General features: G+C 48.4%; 1 protein-coding gene across 1 annotated transcript; it reads right to left on the bottom strand.

Annotated features, from left to right (window-relative positions):
- Window positions 1-6,330: 6,330 nt before the first annotated feature.
- On the bottom strand, window positions 6,331-19,534 carry LOC134051655 (ectonucleoside triphosphate diphosphohydrolase 2-like). The gene is made up of 9 exons (XM_062505564.1): window positions 19,389-19,534; window positions 17,274-17,391; window positions 15,636-15,786; window positions 14,720-14,879; window positions 13,071-13,298; window positions 11,709-11,981; window positions 10,335-10,430; window positions 9,180-9,311; window positions 6,331-7,973 (listed from the first exon to the last, which is right to left on the bottom strand). The coding sequence occupies exons 1-9, from the start codon at window positions 19,500-19,502 to the stop codon at window positions 7,746-7,748; spliced, it is 1,500 nt and encodes a 499-aa protein (XP_062361548.1). The 5' UTR covers window positions 19,503-19,534; the 3' UTR covers window positions 6,331-7,745.
- Window positions 19,535-20,498: the final 964 nt, after the last annotated feature.

Raw genomic sequence — 20,498 nt, 5'->3', positions numbered from 1 at the left:
ACCACCCTCGCCTTTCCTTGTCCCTTACTCCGCCTCCCAGCTTTGTGAGCACATTCTTGCCCAGAGAGTGCATTCATTGGTCACAGTTTTATTAAGCATATTTGGTTATTGTTTCAGCAAAATCTTTTCATGGTTATATGTATTCATTGTGATGCCAGCTTGGTCTACAAGTCCCAGCATCTGTTCTTGTTTCGTACTGTAGCGAAAACTTGAAAGAGGCTCTTAATGGAACTCCCAAGGCAGGGAGTCTCATCCTGCTGCCTTGCCGTGGGGTGGGCTGAGGCAAACGCAGCCATGACCTCAATTCTGCTGACACTGGCCAGCTCTGTGTGACACACAAACAGCTCGTACACATCCTGGAATCTGTGCCTGGATAACAATAATCCAATCCTGTGGTTGGGTCAGGTGAGGAGGTGGCAGGATATAGAAGCCCCGTGAAGGCTTTGGCTGGAGCTTGAATGTCCTCTGGCTTAATATAAAGATTATGATGATCGATATTTCTGGCATTAAAACATATTCCTGCAGAGGTGCTGGAAGGAGTCCAGGAAGACTTGGAGCAGCCCCAGGAGTGATTTGAGAGGGGGGAAAGGCCTGTGTCAGCCTCCAAGGTGTCTGGGGAAATGCACACAGCTTATCCTTCATTCCTGCATCCGCAGCCAGAATGCAGGAGGTTTATGCAGTTCCCTTTGAGATAGCTGAGTAATGCAGAGGCATTAGGGTCCAGATTTATCCCACTAATTACAGGCATTGATTGGATAGTGTTCACACTGGAATCAGTGGAAAGGGATGGCTTGGCCCACTCCAGCTCAGAGCAGTGCTCTGACAACACCTTTCTTTTCTCTGTGACGGATTTTGAAGTGACCAATTCCAAAAACTGCAGCATCATTTAGGTACCAAAGGCAGCCAGGATGAATCCGGATAAGACTGGCTCAAGATTTCACACAAGGATGTGCTAATCAGTAAAGACAGATTTTCCTGCAGGATGTGATGCCATCTCTTCAGAGTAGTGTATGAAAGGAATCCTGACTTCTTTGTGATTAAAACCAGGGATTGTAGAGTGTGTTGCCTGTGTCATGCTGTCCAGGAAGGTGCATTCAGCATCAATTCTCATCAGGTGTGCTCAGCGCAGCGTTCACAGGCACGTGTGCTCGGGAAACCCTGGCAAATCCTGAGATGGAGCAGGGAGCCACTGCAGGGCTTGGGGGAGGTTTTGTGGTACAAGTGCTGCTGTATTTAATGCACATACAGGTTTGGGGTTTTTTTCAGCCAGGGCCAGAAAGTGAAGGCCTGTGTATTAGCGTCATCCATGTCCTCCCTGCATTAGCAGTCCCGAGCCTTTGTGATTCCCACAGCCTCTGCTCCAGCCTGCACTGCCTTTCATGTTGGGGAAGCTGCTCTGTAATGTGTGGAGTGAGCAATTGTTGCCACCCCCAGCATTCCCAGAGGGAGTGTGAGAGTGGAAATGCTCTGCTTGGTTAAGGCTCCCATACCTGTCTGCAGAACACCAGCAGGATCCCTCCCAGTGGAGCAGGACTAGGACCCTATGGAGGAGCTAAACTTTGCTCTCTGATGGAGCTTCCAGAGGTTTCCCCAGGAGATTCAGCCACCTGAATATCTAAGGAGGAGACATTTCAAATTATTTGTGCAATATTAATTTTTGCTAATTCTAGCCCAGTTAGTGAGTGTTTCTGTTCTTAGCTACCTGCACATCCACAGGAAATGACAATTCTCTCTTAAATGTTTTTCCATTTTTAAAATTGAAGTAAAATGCCAGTACTTCTAAGACCTCTCTGGGAAGGAACACAGGAATCTCCATGGAGAGCTGCTGGAGCTGCTGACCATGTCAGCCCTGCTATTTCTAGCACCGTGGCAGGCCAGCATTAATTAGTGTGTGCCAGGAGGCGAGCTGGCAAATGCCATGGCAGGTCTGTGCCAGAATCCTGGCTCACATGGAGCATTCCTTCCAGGGCGAGCCTCTGCATGGAATACTGAATGTGAGGCAAATTCTGGGAGAAAAAGCTGCACATTCCATGGTCCTGTGTGAGCTGAATGCTGAAATGCATTTCTAGTGGCCATTGGTTTAGTGGAGAGGCTGCAGCTTGCCAGAGTAGGGAATGCTGGAAAGCACTTGGGAGGGCAAAGGAACAGCACTGAGGTAGGGTGTTTGTGGCTCCCACATCGTGTTTTCTTTGCAGACATCTGTCTTAGCTGGTGTTTGATTACTTTGAACGCTCTCCTCAAACTGCTGCAAGTGACAAGCAAGGAGGTTTCACCTCATTTAGGGGCAGATCCCATATGTAAGTGCTGTATAAATTAATGTGGTAACAGGGGTCCTAGAAAACATCAGGACAGTGTTACATGGCCAAAGACCCTGGGTACAAGTCAAAGATAGACACAGGGAAGTTAAAACAAGTTGGAAATTGAAGTTCTGTTTTGTTGAATTATGTATTAGGGTTTTTAAAACTTTTTTTTTTAATTGCAGTTGTTTTGGTTTTGTAACTACCTGTATTGCTTTTGGCTTGGAAACAGATTTTACTGTAAACAACTGGTTTGAATAGAGTGGGGAGGGGCTTTCTTTTCACTTTTGCATAGTGCCTTCCCCTTTTGCCGAACCAGTGTTCTCTGCGTGTGTGTACAGAGCTGATCCCTCCCCTCAGCAGGCAGGCAGCGACTGCCGTTCCTCTCTTGGTGCTTAACCAGCGAGGTTGCAGCCTGTGTCTCTGAAACAGATCCAGTCCGAGCCGAGCCTCTACCTGGGGCTGGCAGGAGCCCCGACAGAAATCACACAACTATTTCTGTCTCTGTAGGTGAAAACCTGAAGCCCTGAGTTAAGGGAGGGACGCTGGATGAGTGTGGGTGGGAGCTGCCTTCAGAACCAGAGGGCTTTTGGTGTTGGGGTCATTCCAGCTTTATGGTAACACTGAAGTGAGACGTGGGTATATGCAGGTGTTTTCTCATTCTTGTCTGATCGTTACTTTTAGGAATAACCAGTCTTGTTTTCTAGAAATTACTGCTCCTGTGATATTGAAGTTATGGAGGTGAGAGGCTGCTTCCAGAGACCAGTGAGTGAGTGGTGCATTTGTGGGATTCTTGCCTAAGGGAAATCGGAACAGCTGAATGGGATCAAGGTCTACCCAGGCCAGTGTCTCGTCTCTAATGCTCTGCAGCAGTTACCAAAGAGGAACAGGGCAAACAGATATGGATGTGCCAGGTGGTTCAGGCAATTTTTTAGCCACAAGAAACTTTTTGTTTAATAGCCTCAATGGGTTATTATGAATTTATCTAATCACCTTTTGCAGCCATGTATACTTTTGGCATAAACAGCCTCCTGTCCTGATGAGTCCTGTGGTTTAACCATGATCTGTGTGGAAGAAGAGCTCCTTCCATTTGGCTTCATGATTTCCACCGAGTAACTCTATTCACAAGCCATGAGTCTGACCCTTCAGAGCTTTCACTCCAGGACTGTTTAACATTTTCTGTGATACTGTGAGACAAGGTAATGCTAAACCAGCTTTTACTTTATGTAATGTTCATTAGTTGGCCATTTACATCTCCTTCATGTTTGAAACCTGTGAACTTTGAATGTTGTTCCCATGAAGGTTCCACAGCTATGCTGCTGTTCCTTGTCCAGTGATAAGCCTGATAGCTGTTGCCTTCTTCCACATGGAGAATCTGTTTCTCCTGAGACTTTCCACCAAGAAGTGGTGACTAATTCGGTCATGAGGTGCACAGATGGTGACACCCCTGCTGTGAACAAAAATAAGCTTTCCTTCACACAAAAGTTGATTTTATCATTCCTCTGTCTGTCTCAAACCTCTTCTTCATTTCCAGGGCACTGCTGTTCCTGGTAGGGATTATTCTTTCTCTCATTTCCAGAAGAACCTTCATTCACACTACATGCTAGTGCCTGTCTCCCTGCATAGAGGACTTCTTCCAATGCTATAGCTTCTTAAGTCCCTGGTCAGAGCAGCTTTCACATCCCATACAGAGAGGTTCCATACCGCAGTGCCTTTCCCCTGCATCCATGACGAGTTCCCAGAGAAGCCTCCTTGCTAACTGATGTCATTTGTGGTGGGAGAAGCTACTGGCTGTGTCAGAGATTTCCTAAGGCTTTCCAAAGGGTGCTCTGCCATTCTCCCTCTCATGACTGATCCCTGGCATTGCACACTACTCCTGGGAGCAGCAGTTCTTGTTCTGTGTTTATCTGACTTGAACCAGGATCTGACAGCATGCAGGAGGGCTCTGAATATCTCACATGGAGGGAACCTGGTTACCTCAGTGTACAAGTACATGGTGATGTCTGCACTTAGAGAACACCAAAACACTGAGACTTGCCTGGGTTTAATGGCATTGGGAAAGGACTTTTATATTAAGAAAGCTGTGGCAAAAATTGCAGGTTTTCTGGTCCCAGTATTCCTTCAGGCCTGTTCTTCTTCAGCGTATTCATAATTAGCTCTTGAAGCAGGAGTGACAGTCCATGAGGTAGGAAGTAAACACATCATATGGCTGCCTGCTTCTCTGGAAAGACACTCAGATACAGGATCAGAGGCAGGGTAGAAGAACAACATGAAAATATACTGATACTAAATCCAGCCATCCATAAAAGGCATTCCTCTCATCTTCTGCTAGATTTGCTCTAGAAATGGTTCTAGATTCCAAGGCCTCAACTTGGGTCTCTCCTACCACAGGGAGCTTGGGTATGTTGGAATGGGAAGAAAGAAACAACTCAGGCCCTGTGAGTATTGCAGAGTGGAACTGCAGGCAACAAACTATTTCCCTCAATATTTGTGGGAATTCATTGGGACAACCCAGATGGGATGCACTGGTTGAGAATCCATGGTGCTTTGGGATGCCAATGACAATTAAGACCCAATAGCCAGGAGCAGGTCAGTCACCCTGTTGTGTGTCTGGAGCTAAAATAGAGAAAGTGTTTTCTGGTGTCAATTTTTGTATCTAATACTTTTTATTTCCTTCTTATTGGTATTTGCTGACAGCAGCAGAACTGCAGTTGCACATGAGCAGACTTTATTATCTGCCAGAAGATCTCTGCTGTGGCTTAGCCTGAGTGAGAAGTGAGGGCCCTGTGTATAAAGAATTTACGGACAACCAGAAAATCCTCATTGTTTATCATTTTCACAGCTGAATTGTAACCAAAGACCTGCAAGCATCTTTGTTTCAAAGTGAGTGAGTTCATCTGGTATCTCCTTTTAAGTAGATTTCTGCTGTCCAGACAATCTGAGGATTTATTCTGCAAACTTATTGTGGGACTGACATGAATGAGTTGCTCTATAGAGAGCTGGGAGGAAGGAATATGTTAACACTATTAGTAGAAGACTTTTAGTCTTCTTTCTTCTCATAGGTTCCTCATTTTGTTATTTTATGCCTTTTTTATTGCCAAAACACCAGTTTTAAAATATGGATCTATCTTATCATCTGGTAAATACATCTGTAAGTGTTTTTATCTGTCAGAAAAAGAAGTGGTTGTGGGTTTTTGTATGGCAGAGCAGTGGTTCAGTGTCAGGATGGCTCAAGGGGCAGGGATTTAATTCAGTGGCATGTGCAAAGCAAAAGTGAAGTGTCAGGAGGCCACGCTGAGCTCATTGCCTAATTACTCACTTATCTGTGTGGAAGTCCCAAAGCTTCTAAATGAGAGCTTGGGGAAGTTCTGGCTGATATCCTTTTCTCTTGGACCCTGTGATCTATTCCAATGAAGGAAGGTGCAGCGACTGCCAGACCAGAGCACCTGGAGTTCAGGAGTTCCTGGCATCTCATTGCTTGTTTCCATTTCAGTGGTAGGATTCTTCCTTGGCAGGTTCCAGATCTCAGCCCTGTGCTGTCAGGTCACTGAGCCAGAGAGCTCTATTAAAGGATTGCATTTCCAGGTGCAGGATGAATGAAGTCTCAGGAATTTCCCTTATATTGCTGACTCCATGATAATCTCTTTATTTTTTCTATGCCACCTTGCCTGAATGCCTCCTACCTTCTTCAGATGGTTTGAGCAAAGAACACATCAAAAGGTGTAGGCATGTTTCTCATCAACGAAATACCAGCAGTCAGGTTATCTGAAATCTTTGTCTTTCACTGGAAAGAAAGTGCCTTCAGGGGTTCTCATTGTGTACCCCAAAAGTACACAGCAAAACAGCTCTTGAGTAGAGGCAGCAGCAGCTCCCCCATCCTGCTCACTGAAACACTCTGTGTTCTCAATAACCCCCCTGCTTTGATCTCTTGCCAAGAATAACACAGACAGTCTATTAAAACATCTTTAATGACATGATATCATTAAAAATATCTAACATGCAACTCAAAGAAATGAATATGAAGCTTGTTTAAGTCTGTTTCCACACCCCTCTAAACTTGAATGGCAGGTTCCAAACCTTCATTAATTGGCCTGAAAATGCATGAATACCCCTATATTATGGGGTGTGTGTGTCCTATATTATCAGTTAGAAGCACAAGGGACGAATAATCAGATTTGAAAGGATTTAGGTGCCATGGTAGCTTTAAAAACCCTGCAAGGCACATCACTGTATCTGTGAGCATTTACATTTCTGTTTAAAGTGGTCCAAGAAGCCTTGGAGACACTCATCCCTGAGGCTCTTAACAGTCTGTGTGTTTTAAGTCTCTGCAGCAGTTAAGAAGTGAGCTCTAAATGCCTTAGTCAAAGGACAGTGTTTGTGAGTTGATCCCTTTTCTTAGCAGTAACACACAGTTTGTACAGCACTCATCTTTCAGACGTGCAGAGCAGACCAGAGGAGCTGGAATGACTGCCAGATCCCAGAGAAATCCTGATTATTAGATCATAAAGTAACTCTGGTCATGGTCTAATATGAAAGTGACAATTAGGAAAGCTTCTGTTCCTCAGCCTACTCTGGTCTAAAGGACAGTGTCAGCTGAGACACTTCCAGAATCAGCAAGAGAAGCAGGTCAGTGCAAATGAACAAACAGGTGAACCTCAGCCCAGCATAAGTCCAGCTTTAGCAAATGTGAAATTAAATGTGTTAATTTGAGTCCTTGCTAAAGAGTTTAAATTGGCAGTTTTAACCCTGTGTGGCTGTAACTCAGATGAGAGGCAAAAACTCAGCTGTGTGTCTGTGCCCCTTGTTTCTCCTTTGATCCTCTGCACATTTTGTAGAGGCCAAGACTAAGAGGGATTGGTTTTGAAGGATTCCTGGTCAGCAGGAGCATTCATTGGAAGGGACACGTGGCCATCATCACTGAGATGGAAGCACAGACACATCAGGCAGAAAATACCTGCATTTTCCCTAGAACATGGAAGGAGTTGGCTCTTACATTCTGACTGTATTTTAATGCCCTTCCAATCTTCACTAATGGCAATACTGCAGGCATCATCTCTCGAGAGGCCACAGAAGAGGACAGAGACTTTTTTTCAGATACCACCTCTTCTGATTTGACAGGATTATACAATACTAACTTCACATTAGCTTAGAGACTGCCTGCTCAGAGGCATCACTTCATGTCTGACATGAGTAATCCCAGCTGTAGCCCAAGGAAGAGCCATGCAGGCTGTTCTTATTTGGAGAATGAATAGCTTGCCATCCACCAGGAATCACAGACTTCCTGTGGAGCAGGATCCATTGTCTCAAAGTCCAATAGTGCAAGTACCAGCAAGTTGCTGGAGCCCTGCAGGAAAATCACTTGCATCCTCCAGTGACTTATACCTCTGTGATTTCTGTGTGGACCCTGTTAACTGTGCTCTGACAAGAGTCCTGAGTTGCAGAAAAGTGTCAGTCATCAAAAACACTGCTGTTCCTGTGGCTGGAGCTGCTCTCCTTGACCATCACTCGGTACGAGATGCGCATGAAAGAGCCCATGAGCAGCACCACGAAGAGGATCAGGAGCAAGGACCAGACCCCCGGCTCGATCCCCTTGAGGAAGCTTGGGCTGCCCTGGGGCATGGTGCTGGTCAGACTCAGCAGGTACCCAAGAGTCCAGCCAGATGATCTATCACCCATCTGTTGAAATAAAAAGGAGAGGTCAGAAGATAAGGAGACAGCCTGGACCCCATCTGTGTTTCTGTGCATGGGCCCAAGGCTTTGTATGTATTGTCCAAGACTGATCCAAGGCTTGAAATTAGGAGCTCTCCCCCTCTTGGTGTCCTGAGTACACCAATAGGCCTGAATGGCATTCCACCCACACCTCTGCCCATGGGCATGGGTGGTCCACATAAGCTGTGGCCTGGGCAGCCCCCTCTTTCCTGAGCTGTGCTATAGGGGAGTGCTGTTCTCTGCTTACTGATGGGTTTTTCTAGTGGATCTTAAGTCTGCATTGTGAATAGTTGTCTCTCTGGCCCTCCTTGAACGTCAGACCTATGGTTTAAGTTGCTTGTCTCTCTATTTCCAGGCTGGGCTCCCTGGGGGTCCTGGACCTACCTCATTACCTTGCCTTTTCTGATGGTCACTACTTGGCCTGGCTCAGTGGGATCATGGCTGTGATTGTCAGTTGTGAAGAGGTCTGGGAACAGGCTTTCTTTTCTTTTGTGAAGGGAATGACCTGAATCGAATCCCCCTGTCCTTAGGGCCTCCAGATCCTGGAGCAATTTCAGACTTTATTAGAGATTAGGTTAGATTATTAGATATTAGGAAGAAATTCTTCTCTGGGGGGAGAAGGCCCTGGCACAGGTTGTCTGGAGAAGCTGTGGCTGACCCTGCATCCCTGAAAGTGTCCAAGGCCAGGTTGGATGGCACTTGGAGCAACCTGGGATAGAGAAGGGTGTCCCTGCCCATGGCAGGGGGTGGAATGAGAAGAGCTTTAAATTTCCTTTCAATCCAAGACCAGTCAAGGATACTATGATGATAAGGTATTTATCAATAAAGGTGGTTGCAGAAAGGTAGGGAAGTACCTTTTGGCTCAGGAAATGTTATCAGCATCCTGTTCTTAGCATTAAGTGGAGATCAGCTGTACTTCCTTCCCTGACAACACAGATTTCTAAAGATGGTGTTGATCCAGAGAAGTTTTTTGACCCATATGTTTTTGGGAGAGGACAAGTGTCATTTCTGGCTCTCTTGATCCTGGTTTTCTTGTTTATCACAACTGTGAATCCATTTTGCAAAACCATCCTGCTGGAGAAGCCCAGCTAGTTAGGGCTTGTCAGTGTGGGAACTAGGTGTACTGGGACCAGCCCTCTTGGTAACTGGGAACACTGTGCTGCAGGAACTGACCTTCTGGAATGCAGTCCAAGCAGGCCGGTCAAAGTCAAGTGTGTGTCCTCTTGTACTGAGATGGAAGATCAAGGCAGACACAGTGCAGTAATCAACAAGTGTGTCCAGGCTTGCTTGGGACTCCCTAATCAGCTGGTGCCATTTCCAGAGAAAAAAAAAAGTAAAAGAAAAAAGGAAGATGGGGGAGAAAAATCAAAGAAGTAAATACTCAGTAGCTGAATCTCAGGTCTTCTACAGCCTCCTTTTTCCTGTTCTGACGCTGACTGTGGGACTGCAGGAGGGATTTGTGTCCTGTGCAGACTGAAACCACATTTCCTGCACTCACTGGGATGTGGGGTAGAAATTAGTGTCATCTGTTACTCCTTTTGTTTCCATCTTACTAAGCCAGATCCAAGAGCAGCAGGACTGACAGCCAGGTTGCCTTGCTGATGAATTGCTTGGTAGGATTGATTCCTTTCTCTCTAATTAGGTTGAGCTGATGCTGCAGCCTTTCTCCCAACTGGAACATTGGGATCTTTCTCCTCCTTCCAGAAGAGAATGCTTTCAGGGACTGCTTATGGGCTCATTAACAAACCCTGGAGAAATCGTCCCATTAGGATGTTAACTGTCAATGCTCTATCAGTGTAAATGCAAATGAGGGTGACCTCATAACCACCAACTCAGGGAAAGAACTGACAAGCTCCCCCTGGCTTGGGCTCCCTGGGCCCAGGTGAAATGGGAACAGCCCTGTAGTCTTAGTGGATGTGTCCCTTGCACTTAAGGACAGGATAACAGCAAGACCAAGGTGATGTACAGGAGTGAGTAGACAGCCTTCCTGTTTACTCTTTAAAATACTGTAAAAGGTATTTGTAGCTTTTCATGTAATTAGGTCCAGGTGTTACCAGCAGCAGAGGAAGGAAAATCAGTGGAATGTTTCCTCAAAGTTTAAAAAAAAAGCACAACCCAAAACCAAAACAAAACAAAAACCAACAACAACAAAAATCAAACAAAGAAAAGCCCCACAAAAAAACCAAAGCCCACAAAATCCAGACAAATCCAAAATTTTCCTTGAGGGAGCCAGTAAGTTACAGCTCTGTCAGAGCTCTGAGGGCTTTTGTAACAAACTTGCTTCCTTGCTTCCCAGTCTCTCTGCACACCCAGGTATTCCACAGTTACCTCTTGGACAGACATCCCACACAGCCTCTTGACTGCCTGACCCAAGTCAGGAGAAGGTACAGTTCTTCTCATGAAGTCCATGGCCTCAGAAACCACCTACAACAGCAGCAGAAATAATCATCAGCTGGGGCTGTGCTCTGTGTCCTTGTACTGCACACCAGAAATTACCCCTAGGGAAGTGAGGAGCATTTCCAGGGTGCCCTTGGTGTGCAGGGTTGATTGCAGTGCCTTGGAAGGGCTCAAGGGACATGAGCAGAGCTGTTGCTGTCTGGGATGGAAACAGGTCTGCTCCCTGTGTGCATCCAGCAGCCTTCCTGGCCCTGCCTGGATAAGTACCCTGGTCATAGAATCAAAAAATTACATTGGTTGCAGAAGATGTCTAAAATCAAGTTCAACCGTTAACCCAGCACTGCCAAGCACACCACTAAACAACAAGTGCCACATCTGCACAGCTTTTAAATTCTTCCAGGGATGGTAACACCACCACAGCCTAAGCAGCTTGTTCAGATGTCTGACCACCCTTTCAGTGAAGAAATTTTCTGTAAAATCCACCCTGAGCCTCCCCTGGCCCAGCCTGAGGCTGTTCCCTCTCTTCCTGTCCCTGACTCCCCTGTCTGTCCCCTCCTGTCAGGGAGTTGTGAAGAGCCACAAGGTCCCTGCTGAGCCTCCTTTTCTCCAGGCTGAGCCCCTTTCCAGCTCCCTCAGTCTCTCTGGTGCTCCAGCCCTTTCCCCAGCTCTGTTCCCTTCCCTTTCCTCCAGCCCCTCAGTGTCCTTCTTGCAGTGAGGGGTCCAAAACTGAGCACGGTATTCATGGTGTCACCTCACCAGTGCTGAGGACTGGGAGGTGATCCTGATACTCATCAGCACCATGTCCATAGGAGACTCAGGAACAGAGAGCTGGGGAAATTTCCATAGTTACCCTCCCTGGAAATGCACTCAGCTTGTCCTAGGATCTTGCGCTACTCCTGCCTTAACAATCCGATGACTGGCCACTTCCCAGGTAGAAGGGTGCTTGTGTGCAGCATGACCAAAAGTTTGCTAAGAAAGGAGCAAAGGATCTCCAGCTTTACCACAGACTTGGTGTGGGAAGACCTGCTCAGCACACAACTCGTGATTGTCCCATCTCTGTTGGCTCCATGGAGCTCCAGAGTTGGTCTCAGCAGCAGACATTGAGGAGACAGGGATGAAAAAAGCTCTCCCACAGTCACTGTGGGGAGCCAGTGGTCCATGTTTGAATAACTGTGTAGCAATGAGGGGGAGAAGGCAGGAGTGTCATGGTCTGGATGTTCCCACTGTATTTATTAATGGTCGAACTGGTGCCATTTCATGGGTTCCTCATACCAGTTGCATACTCCAGTGTAAATGAGAACTTACCAGAAACCTGGGCTGAAGGGGCTTGAGATCACTGCTGAAGGAATACTTGAAGAAGCTGCAGGAAGGGGAAGAGTTGAGCAGGCTTTGTACAAGGTTCATGCAGGCTGTGGGACTGCTGGAGCCTGTGATGTTGAAGACCTCCTTGGGGACAGGGATGTCCTGTGTGTCATCACTGGCAGCACAAGGCCCAGCATGCACTGATTGCCACTGCACTTCCTTAGAGTAGGTGAGGGGCCAGCAGGGATTGGACACGGTTTTAGCACTTCTCTGATCCTGGAGGCAGAATAAAACAAGGACAGAGGCAGCAAGAGAGGACACTGGCATCCCAGGGCTTCACACAGAAGGCAGAATGTAACATGGTTAGGAAGAGCTTTGCCCAAGCACCACAACGCTGAGATCGAGCAGGGAGGCTGTAAAAGCTTTGCCAAATCTTAAGGCATTGAGTCAACCACGAGTCCCAGCCAAGTCCCAGCTCCTGTTGAGCTCAGGGCCACTGCAGTGACTGGAGCTGTTGTGAAGTGATGACTCCCGGCCCTACCCATCCTCCTTTAGAGCACAAATACAATTTCATGCATCCTGTGCTCTTTCTAGCTGCAAGAAGGAGGCTGTTCTGATCTGCCTTCCAGATGGTTCAACCCCACAAGAAACAGTGTTTTTTATCTAGCAATTTCCCAGTATAACTGTGTTGAAGTTGGTGTCCAGTGTGTGACATTCGGGTCTCAAATAAAGGCAAGTGGGGTTTATAGGGAGGAAAGTGAATGCGCAGGGAGCAATTAATTCCTGAAAAACACAGTTTTGATGAGGACTAAGGTGATTCTTGAGTTTGTCCCACACTACATCACTCTTTTCCTCCTTCCCATTCTCCAAGTGAAATAAAGTTTGGAAGAACCAAAACACCTGCATGTTTTCAAAATGAAATATTGTTCTTTTAAAGATGCTTCAGGGTTAAAGTCAGCAAAGGAATTACCCCAAATGGAAGGCACCAGTTGGTTCCTGGGTGCTCCCATTCTAGGATGGAGGAGCAGTTTCTAGGAGTCAAGGCAAACATTGCCTCTGCTCACCCTGAAGGTGATGTTGACACCTCTGGAGAGCAATTTTTTTGCTTCTGTGTATTAAGTAGGAGCCAAATACAACCTTGAATTGGTGCCTATGTGTCTGCTTGGAGGGAGAGAAAGTTTTACAAGGGTTTTTTCTAAGATATGCAAACAGCCTCTACTAAAGAGGGATTGACTTTAAAGTGATTGACACTTTGCCCATTAGCACACCTTGTGCAGCTGTCATTTAGTGATGTTGTGGCCCTGTGGATGGAACATTGGAACATGTGGAACAGTGTGGATGTTGTGGCCCTGAGCAGATGCTCACCTGGATGAGCACAGACAGCAGCCTGCTGCGGAGCTGCTCCGTGCCGTGGCAGGGGCACTGGCGGGTGTGCACCCTGTGTGTCTGCCCATAGAGCTGCAGCCTCACTCCCTCCTTTGGGGCTTGCTTCTCTTCTTCCAGCTCGGAAGTGAGCTGTGCTGAGCTTCCTCCCACAGACAGGACTCCTGCCATCCCCTTCCTGGAGGAGACCAACTGTCCTTGCCAGTCATACTGACCCAAAAAGAACAAGAGAGGTCAATCCTTAAGACTTCTCCATCTCAGTCACAGCCAGGTGCCAGTATTAGTGCACAGAGAGAGAAAGCAGCTTGATGGTGCCCATAGCCCAGTTCTTTTTTGCCCACAGGACATAAGGATGCTGAACCAGTGGCTTCAGAGGGAACAAAGGAGCCATTGTACAGTCACTGCCACCTGCAGAGAGCCTGGGGGGGCAAACAGGGCTGCCCAGCCTGGATGGCTGCACCAGGCAGGGTCTCAGCAGGCAGGAGAAGGGGACAATGGAGACAGTGGTGGGGAGTGGTGGCAGAGACATTTCCAAGAGGGCAGATATGGGTTTCAAGTGCTGCCTTGATGCTAAAGTGATCCTTCTGTCAGAAGAACCCTGTGGCATCATCTCCAGCAGTCTTGCAGAACCGACTTTGGCAATGCTGAAGTTGGCAGCATAGGCAGGAGAGTTTACATGGGGTAAACACTCTAGGCCTGGCTGGGGGAGGCCATATTGCTGTCAACAGGTCGGACAATTCCCTAACCAGTGTGTGCTTGCTGCTGGTTATCAGAGCTGCTTTTCTGATCCCTGATGAGGAATAACAGTCTGACCCACCTTTCTCCTGCCCTCTGCATTCTCTGGCTTGAGAAGTGATGGGTGAAACAAGAAAATGGAATTTTTTTTGTTTTGTTTTGTTGTTGTTTTTTTGTTTTGTTTAGCAAATACCTTTTAAATGCCTCCCTTGTCTCACAGGTGTCTCACTGAGAGAGGCTTTTGCTTTGGCAGCAACAGAATCTGCTTCTCTACCACCCAGAAGACACCCTATGGGACAGCTGGACTCTAGTGGCAATGCCACAGTGCTCCACAAACAGCAGCAACTCCCGTTTGACAGAGGCACTACAGCAGAGCTCTTGGTGATGGCCCATGGCCAGGCTAGGTAAGGCCATCCATGGGAGCATCCTGGATGTGCTGGCCAGGAAGCCTCAGGTCTGTTAGGGCAGCTGCATGGATGTGTTCATGGAAGGCCAGAGCAGAGGTTTGGTTCTTCAGCCTAGTTATGACTATGGAATCACAGAATGGTTTTGGCTGGGAGGAGTATTAAAGCTCACCTCATTCCAACCCCCTGCTGTGGGCAGGGACACCTTCCACTATCCCAGGGTGCTCCAAGCCCCATCCAACCTGGCCTCAGACAGCTCCAGGGATGGGGCAGCCACAGCTGCTCTGGGCACCCTGTGCCAGGGCCTCACCACCTCAGCTCAACCCGCTGGTGCTGGATCTAAGCTGCCTCCTCTGAAAGGAAGTGGAAGTTGTGCTGAAGCATTATTTTAAGTACAGGGGTTGACCCATCCCACCACTTGTCTCTGTGGCTGTCTGTTAACAGGAGCTGCTCAGCCCAGCTCTGTGTGCCCCAGGAAGATTCATTCTTTACCTTGAAGAAGTTCTCCAGCACATAGTTAACAGCAACCCAATTGAATGCTTCTTCCTCTGGGCTGGACAGGATTTGTGCCCCTTGAAAATTGAAGGGGGATGACTTCAGGGTGCCAGTCAGAGCTGCGAGGAGACTGTCAGAGAGGATGGGATGTGTGAAGCTAAACACAAAAGAAAAAGAAGTTACATTTGATGTTACAGGACCCTGCCAGAAGCAGCCTGCAGTGAAGGCATACTGCAGGGCTTTTGCTGTGCTCTCTACTTTGTGTAGTAGGCCAGAGACACAATGACAAACCCACTCCTGCTGCTTCCCTCTCCCCTTGCATGGCACTGGAGGCAAATACAGCAGAAAGATGGTTTGAACAATTGTGCCACCATTTAAGAATTTAGGATCTTAACACCCTCTGTCACTGAGTAAATCCTCTGGCCCTATCCCATTGGCCTGGTCCCTTCCAGACCTTACTTTTCCCCAGTGTCTAAAGGGAGATGAAGGTCCCAGTAATGTGGTGACTGAGAATAGGGTCCACAAGTGTGTGATAAGGTGAACCTCACCATTTCCAATTTGCTGACAAGAAACACTCCTGAAAGTCCATGTCATGTGGGCTGTCACACAAAACACTTGAGCTTCCAGACTGATGGGAAACACACTGATGGTGTTTTCCCAAGCACTAATTGTGAAAGTGCAATTGTGAAAGTGTAATTGTAAAGGAGACACTACCAGCCTGGCAGCAGCTGGAGGACTATAATTTTCATGGCTGCCTGGGGTGAGACATGGAGACACAGCCATGCCATGCTCCTCTCTTCAGGGCTGAGGAAGGTTTACCTCACACTGCAGAGCAGACAGGGTGAGATGCTTGTACAGAATGATCCTGTGATGTGTGCTGATCTCTGGGTGTGGGTTTGCAACACTCACTCACTTCAGCTGCCTCATGCTGGCGGTGGCTCCCAAGTACAGGGGGGTTTGGCTGTGCTGCTCTGCTGGGATCTCATTCTGGGCCCAGTTCAAACATGGTTCCAAGCTCTTCCCAGCTTTCTGAGGAGAATCTGAGTAGCTGGAGACTCCTGGACCTGAGGACCATGGAACAGAATGGAATTTTAAAGAAAGTTATAGGAGAAACGTGAGAGCTGTTACCTCAGAGATTGCTATCCTAGGACATGATTAAGATAGAACCTGTCACAGGTGGAATGAAGGAGGTCTTCCAGGTATCCATCTGGTTGAAATACAGAACTGGGACCAAAACACATGCATAGAAATCCCTGATTGCACTAAGACTACTCTAGCTTTGCAGCTGAGACATCAACACAAGCCACATGACTGCTGCAACAGCTGAGGCTGTCTCAGCCCACAGAGGAAGAAATGTGGCTTTAGTTGCTATAAAAATAAGCAAAAGACACCTCTCTCCTCTAGCCACTGAGCCCCTGCTGGGAAGCAGGACACCCTTGCCCTAGAGGAAGCCAGTGCTCTGCAGAGGGAAGCTGCAAGCCAGCCTTGACTCATTTTTCCAGCAAGTCAATGGGGTCTTAAATGTTGGTTTAGAGCTACTACCAAGGACGAGCCTCCCTTCCCCATCGTTCTGATTCCCTCACCACAAGCTTTGTTCTCTGGGGCCCTGTGCAGGGCTGAGTTGCAGCTTCCCTGCAGGGCTGTGGCTGTGCTGCCATGCAGACAGGGCCACTCACACCTGGGCTTGAGACCTTCCTGGGCCTCTGCTGCTTAACCCAGCCACTTAACCAGGGACACGTACAAGGTTTCAATGAGCCCTTCTTGCATCTTCTGTGTGTGATTTGTGTTGTTTACAGCCTGCAAGGGCACAAACTGTGTTCCCTGCTTGCTGTGCAGCTGCCCTCCCACAGCACACTGCTGCTGAGGGCTCAGTCCTTCCCAGCATCCCGCTATAACCAGGCTTTAACATCAAAGCAAGATTAGGAGATAGGGAAGCAAAACCCCATTTAATGCACTCAACCCTCTCAGCTGGCATAGACAGGACCAAAGTGATTCAAATTCATGAGGAAAACCCCCAAATTCTCTGAAATGTGACACCTAAAAGCAAGCTGAACTCATGTATGTGCTGTCAAATGCCACATAGAGGATTGGAGTCTTTGCAGCTCTGTTGTCCTGGAGCTACCCCACTTACTGCCCAGGGCACAGTCAGGAGGAGGCAGAAGATACCAGGAGTCATCCTGCAGTCAGATTTGTCTTCATTGCTGTTCACTGCCTCTCCTGGGTGAGAAGCTCCAGCAACCTTGGCTCTACCACTGATCCATGTGGACATCAGGACAAGCCCCATCCTCTCTGTGTGCTTCCCTTCCCTGCAGCCCCAAAACCCTGACACCTGCTACTGCCAAGTATCTGATGTCCAGCCGTGTGTGGCTAAATCTGCCCAGTCGAGAAGAGCCATGATGAAAACAAGCAACCTGTACATCACTATTTCAGTGCACAGCTGGGTGGTGCAGGAGCCAAGGAGTTTGTTGCACTGGACCATGCACAGGTCTCTGTTTTTCCATCCATCCCATGCCAATCCCACAGACCATTGAGCAGGAAATTGGCACCTTACCTTGTACAGGACAGGAACTGCATCCTCTGATCACCCCGGTCTTGCTTGCATTGGTGGTTGTCCACTGGTAGATGAACAGGATGGTGCGGGATGGGCCAGCATCCAGAACAATGCCATACTGGAAAAACCCCAAAACATTCTACTGAAAAACACTACTGAATGCATACTGATTGATACTGTAGGGTTAGCCAGCATATATAGGTATTCTGGGTCACCCCTGGGCCTACACTGCAGTGTTTGAGTTTGCTTGTCATATTCAAAGACTAAGAGAAGGCAGAAGAGGATGAGGATTTGCAAGGAACCATCCGCATTTCTGAATATGCATGAGGAAGAGCAGGAGTGGAGAAACACCCAGAAATACATCAGCCCTACAGTGGCATGCACTGGAGCTGCTCCTGAAACCAGGCAGAGGGCTTCCCCTGAGAGCTGAGCCACCTGGAGCTCAGGAAAAACAGGTCCTAAAGCAGTGGGAGATGGCACTGTATGAGTTCTCCACTGATTCTGGGACTCAAAACTGCTGCTGGTTGGTTTGCTCAGGCTTTTGTGCCGTCCGGAGGAACCCAGGACTCCTGTGTCTCTTTGATGTTCCGCTGCAGTGATGGTGGGTTTGCAGGCTGGGTTTGCCCTGATGTGTGCAGAGCTGTGGGAGCTGCAGCAACCAGCACAGACACTGTACAACACAGCAGCCCCTCGAGACAGAGATGATGTCTTGGCAGGAAGAACAGCAGCAGTGAACATGATCAGCTCAGCCCCTTGTCCCCTGGCAGCTCTGCTATTGCCCAAGCCAAGGGCTCTCTGTCTCTTTGTCCCCAGTATTTGTCTGTTTACTGCTGACCAAGCCTTGCTGCTCCCAGTATATGAGGGTGAGCAAGTGGAGGCCACTGGATTACCCTGCAGCACAGCTCTTCATGTCCCCACACCCTAAATAGCTCCAGAGCTAGCCTAGGGGTCCTCTGCTCCCTATTACATGACTCCAGTTTGGGATATCTCCTACACAGGCAGGAAGGAAACTCATGAGCTCCATGGCAGTGCATGGTCGAAGCTCTATCTCACACACAAATAGAGATACGACTGAGTGGGAGGAGAAACCTCCTGAAAGGTTGATGTTAATGCCACCAGAAGGGTTTCAGCACCAGACAGAACTGGCTGCAGCCTCTGGGTGAGGCTGGCTACCTGCTGCCCTCCTGGAGCTCCCAGTTGCACCAGTCCTGGCACCCAGGCCAGGGGCTGGTGGGGCTGGGCTGGAGCAGCAATGCGGAAGGAGGATGGAGCTCCCTGCCCGAGCCTGCTGGCACCCTCCCACACCAGCGACAGCTCGGATTTCCAGCAGGGACATGTTGGCTGCTGCACAAGAGGAAGAAAGGAATGGCATTGGTGGAGAAACATGGATTTTTTTTTCCTCCTTCAGAAAATTAGAGGCTTCTGCTGGGAGAAAGGGAGGGATCACCACATTTATGTCCAACTTAACAAGGAAAGGACATTATACAGAGAAATAAGGAGGTTTTTAATCCAGTTTTGTTTCTGAGAGGAGCATGGAGGAGGGGTGCCATCTCTAAACAGGCAGGATAACCTCCTTCTGTTGGGTTAAACATGGTGTGCCACTGAGCTCACCTCAACAATGAGAGCATCAAGAGACAGAGCAGGTGGGCATTAACGCCCCCAGACCTGACCCAGCACTGTGAGGAGCTGGCTCTTTGATCAACATCAAGATAGGACCAAAGAGAAGAATGCATGAAAGACAATTTGTTTTTAAGACAGAAGCAGCAGTTCAGGGGCACATTCCTACTGACTTTTGATAGGGACCTAGCTCTTTTCCCTGCATTGACACCATTGGTTCCTTGTTGCTCTGGGGCACCTCCTGACATGGGCTGCCTTCCCTCAGCCTCCCTGAGCATCTCCACTGACCCATGGACCATATCCAGCCTGTATTTCCTGACCAATCAAAGGGGTGGGCTTGTTTCTTGCTCGAAAACCTACAGCATGTTGAAAGATGCCAACCTGACAGTCTTGTTCCAGTTCCCTCCTCAGTTTGTAAGCATCTCAATAATAAAATAATGTCAAAAGCAACAAACCAGCCTGTTTTAACTGCCTGTCTGACCCCTTGAGAGCCCTTACCTTGGTCCTGAGCGGGGCCACGGGCACATCTTTGGTGGAGACACAGAGCAGCACGATGCCCGTCAGTCCCGCCACGATCACCAGCCAGGGGGGAAGGAGCTCACGCCAAGACATGAAGAATTTTCTCCTTTCACAAAAGGAGGAAGCAGTGGAGCAGCAAACTGGCACGGGCTGCTTTAACAACCTTTAAAAAGAGCAGAAAGGCGTGGCCAGGGCCAGGCTCTGACTTCAGCCCGGCCCCAAGCCACACGGACCACAAGGACGCGTGGGCCTGGCCATGATGCGTCAGGCAGCTCTTCTTTCCCTTCCAGCGCTGCTGTCCATAAATAACAGGAGGGCTCCATGCCCATCCCAGTGAGAGCTTTGCAACGGCACCGCTGCAACCTCGAAACTGCCCCAGGCAGTGGGGTTGAGGTAAATAGAAATGTGGGGTTAACTCAGCTGTGCAGTAAGCAGAAGGCAGGCAAAACTCATCCCTTTGGTATTCCACGACTGGTAGTGTGAGCTTCCAAATTAGAAGTGGGGAAACTGCTTGTCACTGGATTTACTTTATTTCTGAGGGCCTGAGCCCCCCTTCCTGACAGCCTCCCTGTGGAAAATAACCAAGGCTCAGGCTTTATGAAACACCTGCCTGCTTTGTCCTGACAGTACCACAAAGTCTCATCCCTGAAAATGGAAATTCTGAAGTAAACTCCATGGCTGCTTGCACTGAGGCAGTTGGCTGATTGCTCATGTCCACAGACTGGTCACGGATCTCAAAATCAAACCAGGAATGAGGAGAGGCCACTTCTCTCTTTTTGGTGACGCTTCCTCTTTTCATTGCGGTCTGCCCGTGATCAGCCAGCGGGGAATCCTCAGACACCCCCAGGAACCCCGAATTTTGCTGCATAGAAGCATGGAATCACAGAATCTCCGTAGCTGGAAGTGACCCACAAGGATGGAGTCCAACTCCTGGCCGTATGTAAGACACCCCCGAGATTCCCACCATGTCGAAACTCCTGGAGCAGGTCCTGTGGAGGGCTAAGTTGGTCAAGGTTCTGGAACGTTTCTCTTGCTAGGAAAGGCTGAGGAAGCTGGGCCTGTTCAGCCTGGAGAAGAGACAGCTGAGAG

The sequence above is a fragment of the Cinclus cinclus genome, chromosome 19, assembly GCF_963662255.1.
Source record: "Cinclus cinclus chromosome 19, bCinCin1.1, whole genome shotgun sequence".
In the NCBI taxonomy this organism is placed as follows: domain Eukaryota; kingdom Metazoa; phylum Chordata; class Aves; order Passeriformes; family Cinclidae; genus Cinclus; species Cinclus cinclus.
This window is presented reverse-complemented; position numbering and strand designations above follow the sequence as displayed.

What these genes read in the sequence shown, in the direction of transcription:
- LOC134051655 (XM_062505564.1), bottom strand. Translation starts at nt 19,502, where the DNA reads ATGTCTTGGCGTGAGCTCCTTCCCCCCTGGCTGGTGATCGTGGCGGGA. An exon ending in CAGTTCCTGTCCTGTACAAG is followed by an intron (nt 15,787 to 17,273) that starts GTAAGGTGCCAA and finishes CATGGTCCTCAG; the next exon opens with GTCCAGGAGTCTCCAGCTAC. An exon ending in TGCTGGAGAACTTCTTCAAG is followed by an intron (nt 13,299 to 14,719) that starts GTAAAGAATGAA and finishes TTTTTGGGTCAG; the next exon opens with TATGACTGGCAAGGACAGTT.